General features: G+C 40.3%; 2 protein-coding genes across 2 annotated transcripts; one reads left to right on the forward strand and one right to left on the reverse strand.

The window, feature by feature from the left end:
* Positions 1-290: 290 nt before the first annotated feature.
* LOC110808793 (7,8-epoxymelianol synthase CYP88A154-like) lies at positions 291-3,113 on the reverse strand. The gene is made up of 8 exons (XM_022034396.2): positions 2,868-3,113; positions 2,206-2,686; positions 1,624-1,887; positions 1,418-1,507; positions 1,245-1,323; positions 941-1,047; positions 662-783; positions 291-568 (listed from the first exon to the last, which is right to left on the reverse strand). Exons 1-8 carry the CDS (start codon positions 3,101-3,103, stop codon positions 469-471), a joined length of 1,479 nt encoding a protein of 492 aa, XP_021890088.2. The 5' UTR covers positions 3,104-3,113; the 3' UTR covers positions 291-468.
* A 3,745-nt stretch (positions 3,114-6,858) lies between these two features.
* Positions 6,859-18,057, forward strand: LOC148266751 (uncharacterized). The gene is made up of 2 exons (XM_088216048.1): positions 6,859-6,891; positions 16,197-18,057. The coding sequence occupies exons 1-2, from the start codon at positions 6,859-6,861 to the stop codon at positions 16,680-16,682; spliced, it is 519 nt and encodes a 172-aa protein (XP_088072174.1). The 3' UTR covers positions 16,683-18,057.
* Positions 18,058-19,816: the final 1,759 nt, after the last annotated feature.

The following is a 19,816-nucleotide window of genomic DNA, read 5'->3' on the forward strand; positions in this document are numbered from 1 at the left end:
AATTCGACAATAATTTTCAATTTGTTATAAACATATGTAGCAAATTAAAAAAAAAAAAACACTCTTTTATTATTTTTTACCAAAAAAGATATTCACCATTGGAAATTCAGCATTTGCAATAATCTATAATGGAAATTAATTAATTAATAACCAGAGAAGCTTGCTGGTTAAGTCTGAAATCTTGAAACCTTCAATTGCTGGTGGCTTTTTTCTTGTAAACTTCAATATATTATTGAAAAAGTATATTTTAGTAGAAATATTGGAAATAATATTTAAAGAATGTAGAACTATTCAACACCCAACCGATCAATATTATTAATTAATTTTTTCCTTCAACATATTATAGATATATATAATATATAAATTATTACAGGGTCAAGTTGAGTGATGATACACCTATAACATATAATTAAACCATATATTTCAAAAAAAAAGAAACATGAAAAATTGGGGACAAGGCATTTGAGTCTAATTATTGGAGAGCTTGATAATTCTTGCTAGGCAGTTGTCTGCAGGCCTTGGAATGGGTAGGTATACGATGGGGCTGGCAGGATTGAGCCGTTCAAGCCTGAATCATGTGAAGACAAATTATTAATTAATTAATTAAGTAGAAGTGAAAGTATGAATTAGAAAACAAATTATTAAGTCTGTAATTATTGACCTGTAGTTGAGAAGGAAATAGTGGAGGATAATGGAGACCTCAAGCTTAGCTAGGTCAGCTCCTGGGCATATCCTGCTTCCTCCTCCGAATGGAATGAAAGAAGTTGGTTTGGGTTTGTAATCCTACATCAACAATTATTGATAATTTATATATGTTTATTATATGTATTTATTCGTGAAAAATATGTATATATAGAATAATTAAAGTAGAGAAAAATTCTAAAAAGGTATATATAAATTTAGAAATTAAAAATTAAAAAACATTTTGGAGAAAACTTACATCCCATCTGGATGGAGAAAACTCTGTTGGGTTTTTATGGATTTCAGGATCCATGTGAACGCCTCTATTCCACACTAATACTTTCCAGCCTTTGGGTATTAAATAACCTGATCAATGGTGCCATAATTCAATCCTTCAATAATTATTAATTCGTGTTCTACAAATATAAATATGATTCCTTTATTTTAAAATTTGTCAAAAAAAAAAAAATTGATAAAATCTACCAAATTATCTATTCTATAGAGGAATTAAAAAAAAAAACAGAAATTAAAAAGCAAAAAAAGAATTAACACTATATACTAACCATTTATAGTTACATCCTTTTTTGCCTGTCGGAAATTTGAAAATGAAAGACTTGTTCTTCGAAGTGTTTCATCAATTACCTACCAATTTTTATCATTATTCTAAAAAATTATACAGAAACAAATGACAATTCTTTTAATTAAAAAAATAAATATATAAATAAACATATCATACTTTACTAGTGTACCGCATTTGTCTTATCTCATTAAGATTCAAACCCTTCTCGGTGGATGCTCTTCCCTTCACCACCTCCTCTTGCTCTTCCTAAAATTTCAATGTCAAGTTTAATCAAACTAATTATCAACTACTAAGTTCCAATATTAATAGTTCTATGTATATAACAAGTATATAAATATATATATATATATATATATATTAACATGGGCCTTCTGCAACAAGTCTGGATGTTGATTGAGGTATATAATTGCCCACATTGCAGCGTGTGCTGAGCTTTCATGTCCGGCTAACAGGAAGACAAGCAGTAAATCTATAATATCCTCGTCTTCCAGCTTCACACCATTCTCATCTTCAACTTCCAACAATAAATCAATCATCCCTCTCTTTCGATTTTCCCAATCTTCATTTTTAAGTCCCTTCCTTTCCTCAAGAACTCCTTGAAGAATCTTCACCAACTTCTCTCGTGCCTATGCATCCCATAGACAATAAAAATCTATTAAGAGTATTAATTCAAGTGCGTGTTAAATAACTTAGTTTATCGATTATACCAAAAGTTTAAATGGATGAGAAACTGCTCAATTTATTATTTATAAATTAATATTCTCCTTCATGTGTGATATTATTAAGTTTCTATGGTGATACAAAATAATAAAAACTACATACTAATAGCACAATATAATACGAAATAATATAAACTGATAAGAAGTAGCACAATATATTATCTACATACTAATGGGAGTTGAACTATGTGAATAGACATACACTAAGATGTAAATAGGACATACTTTGAGTGCCTTGTGAAAGGCAAAACCAGGGATATTAATAGCAGCTGCCTTTAATCCATAGTTGAAATCAACATAGTACTTCTCCATTAATTTACGGATGGAATCATTATGAGAACCCAAGAATATGTAGGTAATGACTTTAAACGCAACCTTTCTCATCTCACTTAAGAATTCAATTGGGCAATGCATGGAGGCCCACTCGTCCAATGAACTAACCACAATGTCCTCTATATAGGGAACATACATCCCCAGAGCGTTGTGTCCATTGATGGGCGAGGTGGTGAGCTTGCGTAGACGCTTGTGCTCAGCATGTGAAATACTATGAAATGATCTTTTTCCAGTCAACTGCTTCGTTGAGGCCGGGTAGCCTAGTGCAAAGTGCTCGTCATCTGCTAACACTTTTCGGCAAGTCTCCGGTATGCTCACAATGATGCTTGGGCTCCCAAACACATATGTCTTATATATACCAGTTCGTCCATATCTACACATCATGCATCACATATGCATACATATGTGAGGAACTTACTTCTTAATATCCTATGTTTTAAGATTTTTCAGATTTAATGCATAAAATTCATTTTAACACATATATGTACACACATATTTACATATATATATATATATATATATATATAGAGAGAGAGAGAGAGAGAGAGAGAAACCTGGTAACCAAATCATAGATGAAGTTATCTGGAGTTTGGGATTTAAAGGTTTTGATGAAAGAGGGCATATTCCCAAGCAAAGGCCATCCCATATCTCCCGGAGGAAGAAGCTGCTTCTTCTTCCCCAACCTCCTAACATAATACCACTCATTTACTCTCCTCACTAACCCAAATACTACCACATATCCACACACAATACCTCCAAATATTAGTAAAAGCAAATTTAAGTACTGCATTTTCTTTTTAATTATTCTCTTTTTTCTGTTTAAGCACTTCTATTTATAGTCCATCGTTAACCATCCAATATCTTTTTATTCTTACCAAGTAAACGTCCCATTTATAAAATATATATATATATATATATATTTATATGTCTTTTGTTTTCATGAATGCAAACCACCTCTATGTCATTTTCATTTCTTTCCTAATTTTAAAATAAACAACTTTGTTTCTTCTCTATTCAATCTATGCCAGTAACTTCCAATATGACCTAGTTGTTATTATATATTTGTGTATGTGTATATATATATGGGACCATGTATCTAGATATTATATTACTTATAATTAATAAACCCATTTAATAATTAATTATTACAAGCTGAGTATCTTGCTCAGTCTTCCTATTTATATGACTACATTTTTTAATACATTATAAAAAAGAGAAAAATGTAACCCAAACGATAAGCAAACATGAGTTGCGTACTCAAAACAAGTTGACTTTTTTCCCTATGAGAACCTTTTGCTCCCAAGTTGATAAAATAATGATCAATTAAAAATTTTTTTGGTCAAGAATTATGTTAAAAATTTTAACTTGGTATTTAAGCTGAAAAAATAAATAATGATATATAAATATATATAGAATAACTCTAATAAGTAAAAGTAGTAAGTTAAACATTGGAAAAAATAAGAATAAAAAGAAAAGTGGAACCCTCTCTAATGAAGTTTTGATTGTGGGAGACCTACCAATGCAAACAACTGAAGTTTGATAAGGATTATTGAACCTAGATAATTTTTTTTGAATATTAACGAAGACATAGTATATTATTTTAGTAATGTTTAATAAGCTTTTTTAATGTTGGAATAGATTTATAAGCTTAAAATCCCACATGCATGATAAAGAAATATTTCAAGAATGTTTTTTCATGAAGAAAATCAAACTTAGAGTGGCCAAGAGGAAACAAAGATCTAAAGAAACTTACGTTGAGTTCTAGAACATTTAAAAAATAATTTATGAATGCTAAAAAATTAAGGACTAAAATATTGTTTTAGTTCATGTATTATTTTTTTTTTCTGTTTGATTTGATCTTTACTTCAATTTTGTGTTAAATTAATCTATAAACTTTCGAAAATATTTGAATTGATTCATCTCTTTTATTGTTCACTAATACCTTTATTCAATAGTATTATTTTGAATCAATTTCAATATTATTCTTTAAATAACATTTTAGATGAAATTATTAAAATTTTTACACTTAGTACATTAATGCTAATAAATAAAACAAAAAAATTATTATTAATTTAATTATATATTAAAAATATATATAATTATTAATATATTTTAAGAGTTCTAAGTCGTATATTATTAATTATTTAATATTAATTTTTTTTGGCTTATTATTTAACTTTGAAAGTTAGTGAATAAGTAATTGTGGTGCCTAGTATATTATAAATAATATTAGAGCAGTTGTGAGCTCAATAACTCTAGATCGAAGGAATTTTACAATTTTTAGAGATCTGAATTGTTATTGTAATATGCAGCATATATTCCAGTTTGATATAATTTATGCTTGTAATATGTACTCTACTTATCTTTCTTTCATATAGGAGTGTCCATCGATTCGAAATTAAGTCGGATTAGATTGTATTGAGAACTTAATAAGAGAGAAGATTCGGGTTGAAGATCAGATTGTTTTCATTTCGGTCCCAACTAGGACATATTGATATTTTCCAATTTACATGCAATCTAGTTTGAAATAGGTCAAACTATTGTTATTTTAATATATTTTTTAATTAAAGAATTATAAAAAACACAAAAAATTAATAAAAGCAAAAGGTAAATCTGGTTCAATCTACTAGGTGCAAATAAGCTAGAATTTTGATTTGGGTTCCCAAAGTGAGAATAAGACCATTTCGTTGAATCCAATTGAAGTTGAATAATCTAGTCCAAACTGGGAAAAGAGAATACCTATACTTTGAGAGGATGGATTGAGTCACTATTTACTCATTCAAGGTTGGACATGAAAGTTATACATGAAGAATATGCATGCATATGAAGATGTATCAATGTATGTATATACAAGAATAAGTATGTTTTTTTATACAAGAATAATTGTATACATATATATATATATATAAATACGTGGTAGGTGAGACACAAAAACTATAAATTAACCCAATATACAACTACTCAAGTAATCTCCTGATAGTAAACTATTCTAATAATATGGGAGAACTTGTTGGCTGTTTCTAATAAATTGTAATAACATCATTGTTAATAAGCTTGACATGGTCGCCCATTGAATTTCATACAATTTCCACATAATTAATTACATGCACCCTACATAATATAAAACAACTTCAAGTAAACATATTAGGAGAGTTTATAAATTACACAGCATCTAAATACTTATAACAGCATTTTAAAAAATTATTAGATATAATTTTTACTTTAGTGAAATCATAATATTTTCTAAAAAATGTTTGTATTGATCAAGTCATAAGAAACAAAGATAGTCTCACTAATATATATTCTCTAATTACAGTATTTCTCTTTTTTCGCTTTTTTGATGTTGTTATTCTAACAAAAATGAGAGTTAGATCAACTACATTTTTACTAAATATATAAATATAAACTAATAAAATTTAGAACAATTTATTAATTTAATAGCTGAAATGTGAGCTATACGTTTTTATTCAGTTCAAATTTTTGTCTAGTTTCAATTTAGTTTTTAAACGTATAAAATGATTTCAAAGTATAATTTTTAATTTTTTAATAAAAATAGCATATTTTACTTGATTGACATAAAAATTACAAATATAATTATTTTACTTAAGATTGAATAACAAGTTGATAATCTAAGTCAACAAGAATTTAAAATATTATAATGAAAGCATTATTTATATGTCAAATAAATATTAAGACTACACTTCCGTTGTTCACTTGACACTCGCAACATTATTTTAAACACAAATCATGTAATCTAGACACTGACCTATTCTGGATCTGCATTTTGTTCACCAACTTTTAATATATGTATAATTATAATTATAATGTGTTGTTTACTACTAATTTAAATATCATTGCTAAGGTTAACGTATCTTAGACTTATAATTACAACAATATCTTATTACTAATTTTATTGCTAAGTATGTATCTTATTCGGTAGTTATAAATTAAGCTATCTCACCTACCAACTTAAATAAACAATAAATGGGAGACATAAGGAGTATAGACACCTTCTTTTCCTTTTAACTTCTATTTCAATAATGGATGATAATTGGATTTCCCACTGAATGTATATTTTAATTAATCATGAAATATAAATATGTATATGAAAAGTATATTTTCTTTAATTCTCAATAAACCAGAGTATAAGCTAATACCAAATCCAAATAACATCCATGATTAAACAAATAAGTCAATAAATTATCAATTAGTACTAAGGAAGAATAAGTCCTTAACCAACAAGCTTAGTTAATCAAAATAGCACACCGAGCTGCCAAGTAACAAAAGAAAAAAATACACACAAGTAGATAAAGCATATAAGTAAGGAACTACAAAAAAGTAGGTGGTAAATAGCTTTACGAGGACATTATCTACAAGATTTATATATGCTATGTGACACCTTTGGACCTGTTTAACTTGAATTATTCATCTTTTAAATTTAAATTTAAACTTTACAGTTTACAAATTTTGTATGATGATTTTAATTATTATTATTAAAAAGGATATTTAAAATTTAAAAACAAACGAAGAAAAAAAAGGGAGAACATGTCTCGGGGGCAAGTCTCGGAAGGAATGCCCGTGAGTATGCGCGCGAAGATGCGAGATTGCTTGCCCACGCGCCCGCAAGCCCCTGTGCATGCGGAACAGTGCCACACACGCACACAAGGGGTAAGATCTGCCTGCTACAGTGGTCGTGCCGGTGTCATTGCAGCACGCTGCCATAGGATACAACCTAGGCCCAGATAGGAGGCATCACTATAAACTGTATATCCTCCCGATCCACTCGGTAAAGCCAGTACGGGTGCAGTGGTCAGCCACTCCTTTAATTCTGAAAAATTTTTCTCACAGTCCTCATTCCACTCAAACTTGGCATTCTTCTTTATGAGTCGGGTTAGGGGAGCCACTAGACTAGAGAATCATTCGACGAACCTGCGGTAATAACCTGTCATTCCTAGGAAGGTACGGATTTCCTTAACTGATGTCAACTTCTCCCAGCCAAGTACCGCTTCAACTTTTTCGGGATTCACTGATACTCCTTCCTTCGATATGATGTGTCTTAGGAAGGCGGTCTGCTCAAGCCAGACTCCACACTTACTCAACTTTGCATATAACTTCTTTTTTTCAAGAACCTACAAAATTTGGGCTAGATGGTGAGCATGCTCTTCTCTGCTTTTTGAGTAGACCAAGATGTCATCGATGAACACGATAACAAATTGATTCAAGAATTCTCTGAAGACCTTGTTTATCAGATCCATAAAGATGGCCGGGGCGTTGGTTAGCCCAAATAACATGACTAGAAACTCATAGTGTCCGTACCGGGTTTGAAAGGCCGTTTTGGGGATGTTTTCTGTTCTTATTTTCACATGATGGTAACCTGATCGTAGGTCTATTTTGGAGAAGACCTGCGCGCCTTGCAGCTGATCGAAGAGGTCATCAATTCTGGGAAGGGGATATTTATTCTTGATTGTGACCTTGTTCAATCCTCTGTAATCAATACACAGTCTCAACGTTCCATCTCCCTTCTTGGCGAAAGTGACTCTGGCACCCCAAGGAGACACATTGTGTCTAATAAAATCACTGTCTTGCAATTCAGTGATCTGTTTCCTCAGCTCTTCCATCTCAACGTGGCTCATGCGGTAAGGAGCAATCGAAATGGACTGGGTGCCTGGTTGTAGGTCTATAGTGAACTCAACTTCCCTGTCCACTGGCAGTCCGGGTAGTTCGTTCAAAAATACATCTGGAAAGTCTCGGACTACTGGAATCTCTTGAATACAAATTTCATTCTTGGGCTTGCCTAGTTAGAGAAAATAACAAGGTTACAGTACTTGAAAATTAAGAAAATTTACCATCAAGGAATAAGTACCAAATGATTTTATTAATTTGTAAATGGCTTCTCATTAGGATGATTAAATACAACCTTCTTGTTAAAGCAATCTATGATGGCGTGATACGCCGCTAGCCAATCCATCCCTAAAATTATATCAAAATCCCCCGTGTCTAACCCTATTAGGTCTACACTCATTGTTTTTTTTACTATCTCCACTGCACAAGCCCTATAGACAACTTTCCTTAATAGCATTTCACCCCCAGTAGTAGACACAAATAACATTGAATCAAGTTTATCAGGTGATACATTAAGTTTAGATGCAAAAACACGTGAAACAAATGAATGCAATGCACCAATGTCAAATAAAACATGAGCAATATGGTTACAGATAGTGTACATACCCTATACCACGTCCGGATCGGCATCGGCATCCTGCTGTGTGAGGTTGTAAACCCTGCCCTGAATAGGAGGTCTTCCTTGGTTCTAGTTCCTCAGGCACTCTCTCGCATAGTGCTGGGCACTACCACATATGCGACAGATGTTGTTGAGGTGATAGTATGGTCGGTCCCTGTGATCCCTGCCGCAGTGCTGACATATCTTGCCACATGCTGCCCCTGGAGACTGAGGGGGAGCTTGGATCGCCGGTCTGGGCCTTTTATTTTGTTGGATAGGTGCAGTAGGTGCTGGTCTGCGGGGTGGAGTTGAGGGTCTGTGACTTCCTGCTAACTGAGAAAGGGTGTTGAAACTCTTCTCCACGATCTGCGCCTTTGCTAAAACGGTTGAATATGTTTTGAGCTCTAGTACCAATAAGTGCTGCTTGATCTCTGGGTGGAGGCCCCACTGGAACCTCCTAGCCTTCCTGCCCTCATCTATCAATGTCTCAGGGGAGTATCGCCCCATCTCTAGGAACTTACGAGCATATTCCGATACCGTCATGTTTTCCTGGACTAGCTGAACAAACTCCATCTCTTTTAGATGTCGGATGTGCTCGGAGAGGTACTCCGCATAAAAGACTACTAAGAACTGCTCTCAAGTGACTGGTGTAGGCAGGGTGGTCTTCTTGAGCTCCCACCAACGACCTGCTTTTCACAAGGAATGGTTGAGTAACGATTAATTAGTTGGTATTTGTCTAAATATTATTGTATAAGGGACGAGTCTGAGGAACGCGACTCTGATACCAATTGTAACGGCTTCGAAAATTAAAAGGAAACGTATATATAAAATTCTAAGTACGGAAGCGAAATGAAATATTATGATTAACATCCCTTACACAGTAATCAAAACGTATTAAACATATGAAAGAATAAGTTAACTAAAATAAATACTAGAAATGAATACTATAAGGAAAACTATAACATCTTTAGGCATTTACTCGCCGTCTTCCTGCGGAACGGGCTCGGGAACCAAGTCCTCATAATCTGAAATGGTTAAGTAAGGAATGAGTTACACTAGCCCAGTAAAGATGTAGCGCCCATAAAGGAGCCAAAAAAAAAAAAAAAAGCCACATCGGCAGCCAAGTCAGCAGGCCCAGTCAGCAGTCCCGTCAACCCGGGACCTGCCACGTGGCAAGACCACGTCGTTCCAGAACGGGCCAAGTTGGCGATCCGTGTAGGTGCGATCGGACGGCCCATATCAAGCGTGCGATCGGACGGCCCAGATCAAGCGTGCGATCGGACGGCCCAGATGCAATCACACGGACGGTCCAGATTCAATCAAAAACAGACGGCCCAGATTAAAACAAAATGGACGGCTGAGATCAAAAGGCAAAGGGTTATAAATAGAACCCCCACACCAGACCACAAACCCTAACCGCCTGCCGCTCCCCGGAGAAGACGAACCAGAAGCCGGACGCCGCCACCCGCCGCCGCATTGAGGAAATTTTCGACCGCTGATCGAGGTAAATTTCATACCCCCGACTCGTTTTTCCACGCTGATTCCTCCAGTGGCCAAATCGGAGCCAAAATCCCGGCCAAACGGCCGGAATACACGACCGAAGCCCAGCGGCGCCGTCGCACCCCTTCTCGGTTTTTGCCTCCGATGAGGCCCTTCCCGGCCTTCATTTGATGCAATTTTTATATCACCGTGATCACCATTCTTTTCTCTACAGGTTGACCGGAGTCGAATCACCAAAACACGAACCTCGCCAGAGAGCCGCCGCACCCGAGAGCGCCGCCGCCGGTAAGCTCAGTTTTTTCGTGATTTTTTGGCCCCCCGAGGGCCCTAGGGTTGTTTTCTCACAGGGACCGATGCGAGTGTGGCCAAATTCAGCCAGAAACGGCCGAAAACAGCCAACCCGAGGCGAATCGCCGCCGCCAACGGCGGTGCCGCCGTGCCGGAGTTTCGATATTGGCCGAAAGGGGGCCCTGGGCCTAATTTGGGATTTTTTGGAACACGTGCAGGTACCAGTAGTGCGTTTCAGTTCCCCGAGAAAAATTCAGGGAAAATTAGAGACAGCTTTTAGGTGCACTGTGAAGCCGTGTTCGGACCCCGAAACGTGTAAGGACCCCGAAACGTGTAAGGACCCCTCACCTTATTTCCTATCACGGTTTTAAAGTTCAATAAATGATAAAACGGTATTTCATGAATCAACGAATGTGTGAAATTGCTTAAGGTTGCTAATGGAGCCCAAGTCTAGTGTATTTGTCGGTTAACTGTTATTTGGCCTGTTTTACAGTGTTAAATGCAGCATGAGGTTCGATGTTTTCATTTTATAGTTTCGTGTGCATATTTTACTGTTTTATTGATTATGAATTAAATGACCGGGACATTGATGCTGTATGTTGTCTGTTTAGCATAAATTACTGTTTGCTTGCTTGTATGTGGATTAATGATGCTGACTGAGGAAAAAGAGAGTGAAAAATTATGTAATTGGGTAATTGTATAATGTGGTCAGCCTGACTAGATATCCTGAGAGATGGTGGACGGACCGGGTCCGTAGGGAACCCTACCGGGATTGTGGTCTCCCATACCGGACGGGGTATGGAGATCTTATGTGTTTTGGCGCCCATACCGGACGGGGTATGGGGACGGCCCGTTTCACCCTCATACCAGACGGGGTAATGAGGTCTATGTTTTGGCACCCATACCAGATGGGGTATGGGGACGGCCCGTTTCACCCTCATACCGGACGGGGTAATGAGATCTATGGTTTGACGCCCATACCGGACGGGGTATGGGGACGGCCCTGGAATGGATTTCAAGTGTTAAGGATTAACGGGTAGCGGGACCCCTATGGATCCCCATGGATACTAGTGGGCTGGTGAATCAGGAAAATATGTTGTGTAACGATTGAATTACGAAAAGTTTGATAGGTATTATGTTATACAGTTCATATATATGTTTTCATGATGATGATGATGTTATTGCTTTCGTATATTGTTTTATGAATTTCACCGAGGTAAGTGAATGGTAAAGGTTTTATTATTAATAAAAGGATTTGTTGTAAATTATGCTCCATTGGTCTTTTTGTGTTTTCTACCCACCTTTACCTCCGTGACGGTGAGATATCGTGATGTCTTTACTGGGCTAGTGTAGCTCATTCCTTATTTAATTATTTCAGATCAAGAGGATATCGTTCCCGAGCCGGTTCCGCAGGAGGACGACGAAGGGGATGCCTAAAGACTCCCTAGTCACATTCGTAGTTTTTTTTTACTTTCACGTTTCTCCTTTAGGTAGTTTAATCTTTTATATTTTGTGAGCACGTTTTTGGTTTTAGTGTAAGGGATGTTATTCAAATTTTGACTTCGCTTCCGCATTTGATATTTATAATATAATTTTCATTTTAAATTTCTGGGGCTGCTACAGTTGGTATCAGAGCCAGGTTTCCTCGGACCCATCCCTTACACAATAGTGCCTTAGAGAAATACTCACCAATATATCGTTACTCAATCATTCCTTGTGAATGCAGGTACACGGGAATGAGGAGAGGAAGGCCCCCACTAAACCGAGTGGCCCCAGATAATTCACTTCGGGAGGATTTAGATAGACTATTCGAGATGGTGGAGGCTCTCGCAGCTGCCCAGCGAAGGCAAGAGGAGAGAAGGGAGTTACCGGGACCTCCTCCGCTGGCGCAGGTTGAGCCCCCGCTACAGCAGGCTGATCCCGAGCCACCCCGGCAGGAGCCTGTTCCTCCACGGTACCACCCGGCACCACAGCCGCGGTACGATCCGGTACCACAGCCACAGTACCAACAGGTGCCGCCCCAGCACATTCCAGTGCCCCCACCACATCAGCAGGCGCCACCACAGGGTCCCCCAGTTCACCCTCAGCCGGCCCCAGTTCCTCTACCTCGGGACCCCGCTCCCTCCTTGATCGACCCCGGCTTCATAGAGAGGTACAGGAGACTGAACCCTTCTACTTTTTCAGGGGGATCCTCTTTCGAAGAGGCCCAATACTGGCTGGCAGAGACTGAGAGAGCTTTTGAGACCTTGGGAGTAGTTCCTGAGCAGAGGGCTGCCATTGCCTCCTACATGCTGGTAGGGGAAGCAGTACGCTGGTGGGAGCTCAAGCGGGCCACCCTGCCTGTACTAGTTACTTGGGAGCAGTTCCTAGCGGCCTTCCATGCGGAGTATCTCCCTAAACACATCCAACATTTAAAGGAAATGGAATTTGCTCAACTAGTCCAGGGAAACATGACAGTGTCGGAGTATGCCCGCAAGTTCCTGGAGCTGGGCCGACATGCCCCGGAGACATTTTTGGATGAGGGCCGAAAGGCCAGGAAATTCCAGTGGGGTCTCCGCTCGGTGATCAGACAACACTTATTGGTGATGGAGCTCGAGACATATTCGGCAGTTTTGGCAAAGGCGCAGATCATAGAAAGGAGCTTCGACACCCGCCCTCAGCTAGCGGGAAGTTCCCGACCCTCAGCCCCGCTCCGCAGGCCAGCGCCTACCATAACTGTCCAACCCAGTAAGAGGCCCAGACTTGCCGTCCAGGCCCCTCCTCAGGCTATGGGGGCAGCACGTGGGAAGATCTGCCAGTACTGCGGTAGGGATCATGGGGACCGACCCTGCTACCGCCTCAACAACACCTGTCGCATATGTGGCAGTGCCCAGCACTATGCGAGGGAGTGCCCTAGGAACCAAAATCAAGGGAGGCCTCCAATCCAGGGCAGAGTTTACAACCTTACCCAGAAGGATGCCGACGCAGACCCGGACGTGGTACACGGTATGTATACTATCTCTGGCCACATTGCTCAAGTTTTGTTTGATACTGGTGCATCACATTCTTTTATTTCACATGTTCTTGCTTCCAAAATTTGTGTATCACCTGATAGACTTAATTCATTATTGCTTGTATCTACCGCTGGGGGGGGGGGGGGGACATTGCTAGGAGAGGTTGTCTACAGGGCATGTGCCGTGGAGATAGCAGATAGGAAATTGAAGATAGACCTGATAGGGTTAGACACAGGGGATTTTGATGTAATCCTAGGAATGGATTGGCTAGCGGCGTATCACGCCACCATAAACTGCTTTAACAAAAAGATTGTATTTAATCCTCCCAACGAGGAGCCATTTACAAGTTAATAAAATTATTCGGTACTGATTTCCCCTAATGGAAAATTCTTTTCTTCTTAATTCCCAATGCCTTAATATTGTATTTTCTCTAAGTAGGTAAACCCAAGAAAGAAGTTTGTATCCAAGAGATTCCAGTAGTCCGAGACTTTACAAACGTATTTTCGGATGAACTGCCCGGTCTACCAGGGGACAGAGAGGTCGAGTTCACCATAGACTTACAGCCAGGAACCCAGCCCATCTCGGTAGCTCCTTACCAAATGAGCCGCATCGAGATGGAAGAGCTAAGGAAACAAATCACTGAGCTACAAAACAGTGGCTTCATTAGACACAGCATTTCCCCATGGGGTGCCGGGGTTACTTTTGCAATGAAAGGGGATGGAACGTTGAGACTGTGCATTGATTATAGAAGGATAAACAAGGTAACAATTAAGAACAAGTACCCTCTTCCCCGGATTGATGACATTTTCGATCAGTTGCAGGGTGCACAGGTCTTTTCCAAAATAGATCTACGATCAGGTTACCATCAGGTAAAAGTGAGAGCCGAAGACATCCCCAAGACGGCATTCCGAACCAGGTACGGACACTATGAGTTCCTGGTTATGCCGTTTGGGCTAACCAACGCCCCGGCCATCTTTATGGATCTAATGAACAGAATCTTCAGAGAATTCTTGGATCAATTTGTCATCGTGTTCATCGATGATATCTTAGTCTACTCAAAAAGTAGGGAAGAACATGCTCATCATCTTGCCCAAGTCCTGCAGGTACTCAGGGAAAAGAAGTTGTATGCGAAGTTGAGCAAGTGTGGATTTTGGCTCGAACAAACCGCCTTCCTAGGGTATGTTATATCGAAGGAAGGGGTGTCGGTGAACCCCGAAAAGGTTAAAGCGGTACTTGGTTGGGAAAGACTGACAACAGTTAAGGAAATTCGCAGTTTCCTAGGGATGGCAGGTTATTACCGCCGGTTTGTCGAAGGGTTCTCTAGTCTAGCAGCTCCTCTGACCCGACTCACAAAGAAGAATGCAAGGTTTGAATGGAATGAGAACTGCGAGAGGAGCTTTTCAGAGTTGAAAAAGCGACTGACTACTGCACCAGTGCTGGCTCTACCGAGTGGATCAGGAGGGTACACAGTTTATAGTGATGCCTCCTATCTGGGCCTGGGTTGTGTCCTAATGCAGCATGGAAATGTTATAGCATATGGGTCTAGACAGATAAAGAATCATGAGAAGAACTATCCTACCCATGACTTGGAGCTTGCCGCAATCATACACGCCTTGAAAACCTGGCGCCATTATTTGTATGGAGAGACCTTTCAGATCTACACCGATCATAAAAGTTTGAAGCATATCTTCACTCAGAAGGATCTCAACATGCGTCAGAGAAGGTGGATGGAACTCCTCAAGGACTATGATTGTGACATCCTATACCATCCAGGTAAGGGCAACGTGGTGGCCGATGCCCTCAGCAGGAAAAGTGCAGGCACCCTAGCCCATCTGATGGTTTCAGAATGTAGGTCCATTGGGGCTACACAGCAGGTTCGCCTGCGAGACCTGAAGAGAGTCACATGTTTGGGCCACCTAGCAGTCCAACCCGAGTTAATCCAAAGAATAAAGGAAGCCCAGTCAGTCGACCCCGCCCTAGTAACCCGCAAGAAGAATGCAGAACAGGGAGTGAGCTCAGAATTTCATATCTCTGCCGACGGATTGATTCGTTTCAAGGGCAGAGTGTGTGTCCCAGACGACAGTGAGTTAAGAAGAGACATCATGACAGAGTCCCATAGTTCAAGGTTCGCCATGCATCCAGGAAGTACGAAAATGTACCAAACTATGCGACCTCGGTTCTGGTGGAATGGGATGAAGAGAGATATAGCCGACTTTGTATCTAAGTGCTTGGTATGTCAGCAGGTCAAAGCAGAACATCAACGCCAGGGCGGGTTACTTCAGCCTTTACCGATTTCAGAGTAGAAGTGGGAACATATCACCATGGACTTCGTATCGGGACTACCCAAGGCACGATCGGGACATGATGCTATATGGGTAATTGTTGACCGACTCACTAAGTCTTCCCACTTCCTGGCCATCAGAATGACTGATCCTTTGGACAAATTGGCAAGAATGTATATCCGGGAGGTAGTCAGACTGCATGGAGTTCCGGTAACAGTGGTATCCGACAGGGATCCCAGATTCACTTCTCGGTTTTGGAATAGTTTCCAGCAAGCTATGGGAACAAAGCTGTCTCTTAGTACTGCTTTCCACCCCAAAACCGATGGACAATCAGAGAGGACAATTCATACGCTGGAGGATATGCTCCGAGCTTGTGTCCTTGACTCCGGGGGCCATTGGGACGACCACCTACCCCTGATAGAGTTTGCTTACAACAACAGTTACCAAGCAAGCATCGGCATGGCCCCATACGAGGCGCTATACGGGCGTCCGTGCAGGTCACCGATCTGTTGGGAAGAAGTGGGCGATAGAAGATTGTTTGGCCTGGATTTGGTAGAAGAAACCACGTCCAAGATAGTTAAGATCAAGAAGAACATCTAGACAGCTCAGAGTAGGCAGAAGAGTTATGCTGATACCCGGAGGAGAGACCTGGCCTTTGAGAAAGGCGACCGGGTGTTTCTTAAAGTCACCCCCTTCAAGGGGATTAGTAGGTTCGGCAGGAGGGGAAAATTAAACCCCAGATATATTGGACCCTTTGAAATCTTAGACAAGATTGATACCACGGCCTACAGACTCGCACTGCCTCCTGAGCTCTCCCGGGTTCATAATGTGTTTCATGTATCTATGCTACGTAAGTACAATCCGGACCCTTCTCATGTCTTGGCTCATGAACCGCTTCCACTCCGAGAGGACTTGTCTTATGAAGAAGTACCGGTCGGTATCACGGACCGAGAGAGTAGAATACTCCGCAACCGGGAAATATCATTTGTAAAAGTCGTGTGGCAGAACCACACGCCCAGGGAGGCCACCTGGGAACTGGAATCAGAATTTAGGGCCCAATATCCCCATCTGTTTGATCAAGAGTAATGAGGCAAATTTGGGGACCAAATTTCTTTAAGGGGGGGAGAGTTGTAGCGTCCGGAAAGGGGCCAAAAAAAAAAAAAGCCACGTCGGCAGCCACGTCAGCAGTCTCGTCCAACCGGGACCTGCCACGTGGCAAGACCACGTCGTTTCGGAACGGGCCACGTTGGCGATCCGCGTAGGTGCGATCGGACGGCCCAGATCAAGCGTGCGATCGGACGGCCCAGATGCAATCGCACGGACGGCCCAAATTAAAACAAAATGGACGGTTGAGATCAAAAGGCAAAGGGTTATAAATAGAACCCCCACACCAGACCACAAACCCTAGCCGCCTGCCGCTCGCCGGAGAAGACGAACCAGAAGCCGGACGCCGCCACCCGCTGCCGCACCGGGGAAATTTTCGACCGCCGATCGAGGTAAATTTCGTACCCCGACTCGTTTTTCCACGCTGATTCCTCCAGTGGCCAAATCGGAGCCAAAATCCTGGCCAAACGGCCGAAATACACGGCCGAAGCCCAGCGGCGCCGCCGCACCCCTTCTCGGTTTTTGCCTCCGATGAGGCCCTTCCCGGCCTCCGTTTGATGCAATTTTTATATCACCGTGATCACCATTCTTTTCTCTACACGTTGACCGGAGCCGAATCACCAAAACACGAACCTCGTCAGAGAGTCGCCGCACCCGAGAGCGCCGCCGCCGGTAAGCTCCGTTTTTCCGTGATTTTTTGGCCCCCCGAGGGCCCTAGGATTGTTTTCTCGCAGGGACCGATGCGAGTGTGGCCGAATTCGGCCAGAAACGGCCGAAAATAGCTAACCCGAGGTGAATCGCCGCCGCCAGCGGCGGTGCCGTCGCCGGAGCACGTGCAGGTACCAGTAGTGCGTTTCAGTTCCCCGAGAAAAATTCAGGGAAAATTAGGGACAGCTTGTAGGCGCACTGTGAAGCCGTGTTCGGACCCCGAAACGTGTAAGGACCCCTCACCTTATTTCCTATCACGGTTTTAAAGTTCAATAAATGATAAAACGGTATTTCATGAATCAACGAATGTGTGAAATTGCTTAAGGTCGCTAATGGAGCACAAGTCTAGTGTATTTGTCGGTTAACTGTTATTTGGCCTGTTTTACAGTTTTAAATGCAGCATGAGGTTCGATGTTTTCATTTTATAGTTTCGTGTGCATATTTTACTGTTTTATTGATTATGGATTAAATGATCGGGACATTGATACTGTATGTTGTCTGTTTAGCATAAATTACTGTTTGCTTGCTTGTATGTGGATTAATGATGCTGACTGAGGAAAAAGAGAATGAAAAATTATGTAAATGGGTAATGGTATAATGTGGTCAGCCTGACTAGATATCCTGAGAGATGGTGGACGGACCGGGTCCGTAGGGAACCCTACCGGGATTGTGGTCTCCCATACCGGACGGAGTATGGAGATCTTATGTGTTTTGGCGCCCATACCGAACGGGGTATGAGGACGGCCCGTTTCACCCTCATACCGGACGGGGTAATGAGGTCTATATTTTGGCGCCCATACCGGACGGGGTATGAGGACGGCCCGTTTCACCCTCATACCGGACGGGGTAATGAGGTCTATGGTTTGGCGCCCATACCGGACGGGGTATGGGGACGGCCCTGGAATGGATTTCAAGTGTTAAGAATTAACGGGTAGCGGGACCCCTATGGATCCCCATGGATACTAGTGGGCTGGTGAATCAGGAAAATATGTTGTGTAACGATTGAATTACGAAAAGTTTGATAGGTATTATATTATACAGTTCATATATATATTTTCATGATGATGATGATGTTATTGCTTTTGTATATTGTTTTATGAATTTTACCGAGGTAAGTGAATGGTAAAGGTTTTATTATTAATAAAAGGATTTGTTGTAAATTATGCTCCATTGGTCTTTTTGTGTTTTCTACCCACCTTTACCTCCGTGACGGTGAGATATCGTGATGTCTTTACTGGGCTAGTGTAGCTCATTCCTTATTTAATCATTTCAGATCAAGAGGACATCGTTCCCGAGCCGGTTCCGCAGGAGGACGACGAAGGGGACGCCTAAAGACTCCCTAGTCACATTCGTAGTTTTTTTTTACTTTCAAGTTTCTCCTTTAAGTAGTTTAATCTTTTATATTTTGTGAGCACGTTTTTTGTTTTAGTGTAAGGGATGTTATTCAAATTTTGACTTCGCTTCCGCATTTGATATTTATAATATAATTTCCATTTTAAATTTCCGGGGCTGCTACAAAAGATGTCACACTATCTCACTGTCACATAAGTAAATGTTAGTAGAAAACAAAAACGACCAATGGAGCATAATTTATAACAAATTCATTTATCAATAATAAAATTCATTACTGTCCACTTACCTCGGTGAGATTCATGAAAACAACTTATGAAAATAATAACATTATAATATCATGAAATCATACGCACTCTGTAACATAACACATGTCATACTTTTAATATTTCAATCATCAAGCAACAAATTTCCTCTTTCACCAGCCTACCAGTATCCATGGGGATCCATAGGGGTTCCAGCTACATGTGAACAATTCATTTTAACAACTTAAGTCTAAGGCCGTCCCCATACCCCGTTCGGTATGGACGCCAAATCAATAAACCTCAATACCCCGTCCGGTATAAGGGTGAAGCGTGCTGTTCACATACCCCGTCCGGTATGAGCACCAAAATATTTAGAGTCTCCATACATTGTCCGGTATGAGAGATAACGTTCCCGGTATGGTCCCCTATGGACCCGGTCCGTCCACCATCTCCTAAGATGTCTAGTGAGGCTGTTAACCTATCCATTTATCAACTCAATCTCATTCCTATTTGTTCTTAGTCTCAATTACCCAATCAAACATGAATACGTAAACCAGTAACGAACACCAAACTAGGCAAACATAACATCAGGTTCACAATAATCAAACCATAATAAATTAAACAGTAAATCATGCATACGAAGCCACATAATAAACAAATTAGATACTACACTGCATCTAGACTGTAAAATAAATCAAACAGGAACTGACCGAAAAACATATCAGATTCGGGCTCCATTAGCAACCTTAATTAATTATACATATCCATGAATTCATAATATACCGTTTTATCATTTATTAGACTTTAATACCG

The sequence above is a fragment of the Carica papaya genome, chromosome 3, assembly GCF_054855325.1.
Source record: "Carica papaya isolate Zhongbai chromosome 3, ASM5485532v1, whole genome shotgun sequence".
NCBI classification, from domain to species: Eukaryota; Viridiplantae; Streptophyta; class Magnoliopsida; order Brassicales; family Caricaceae; genus Carica; species Carica papaya.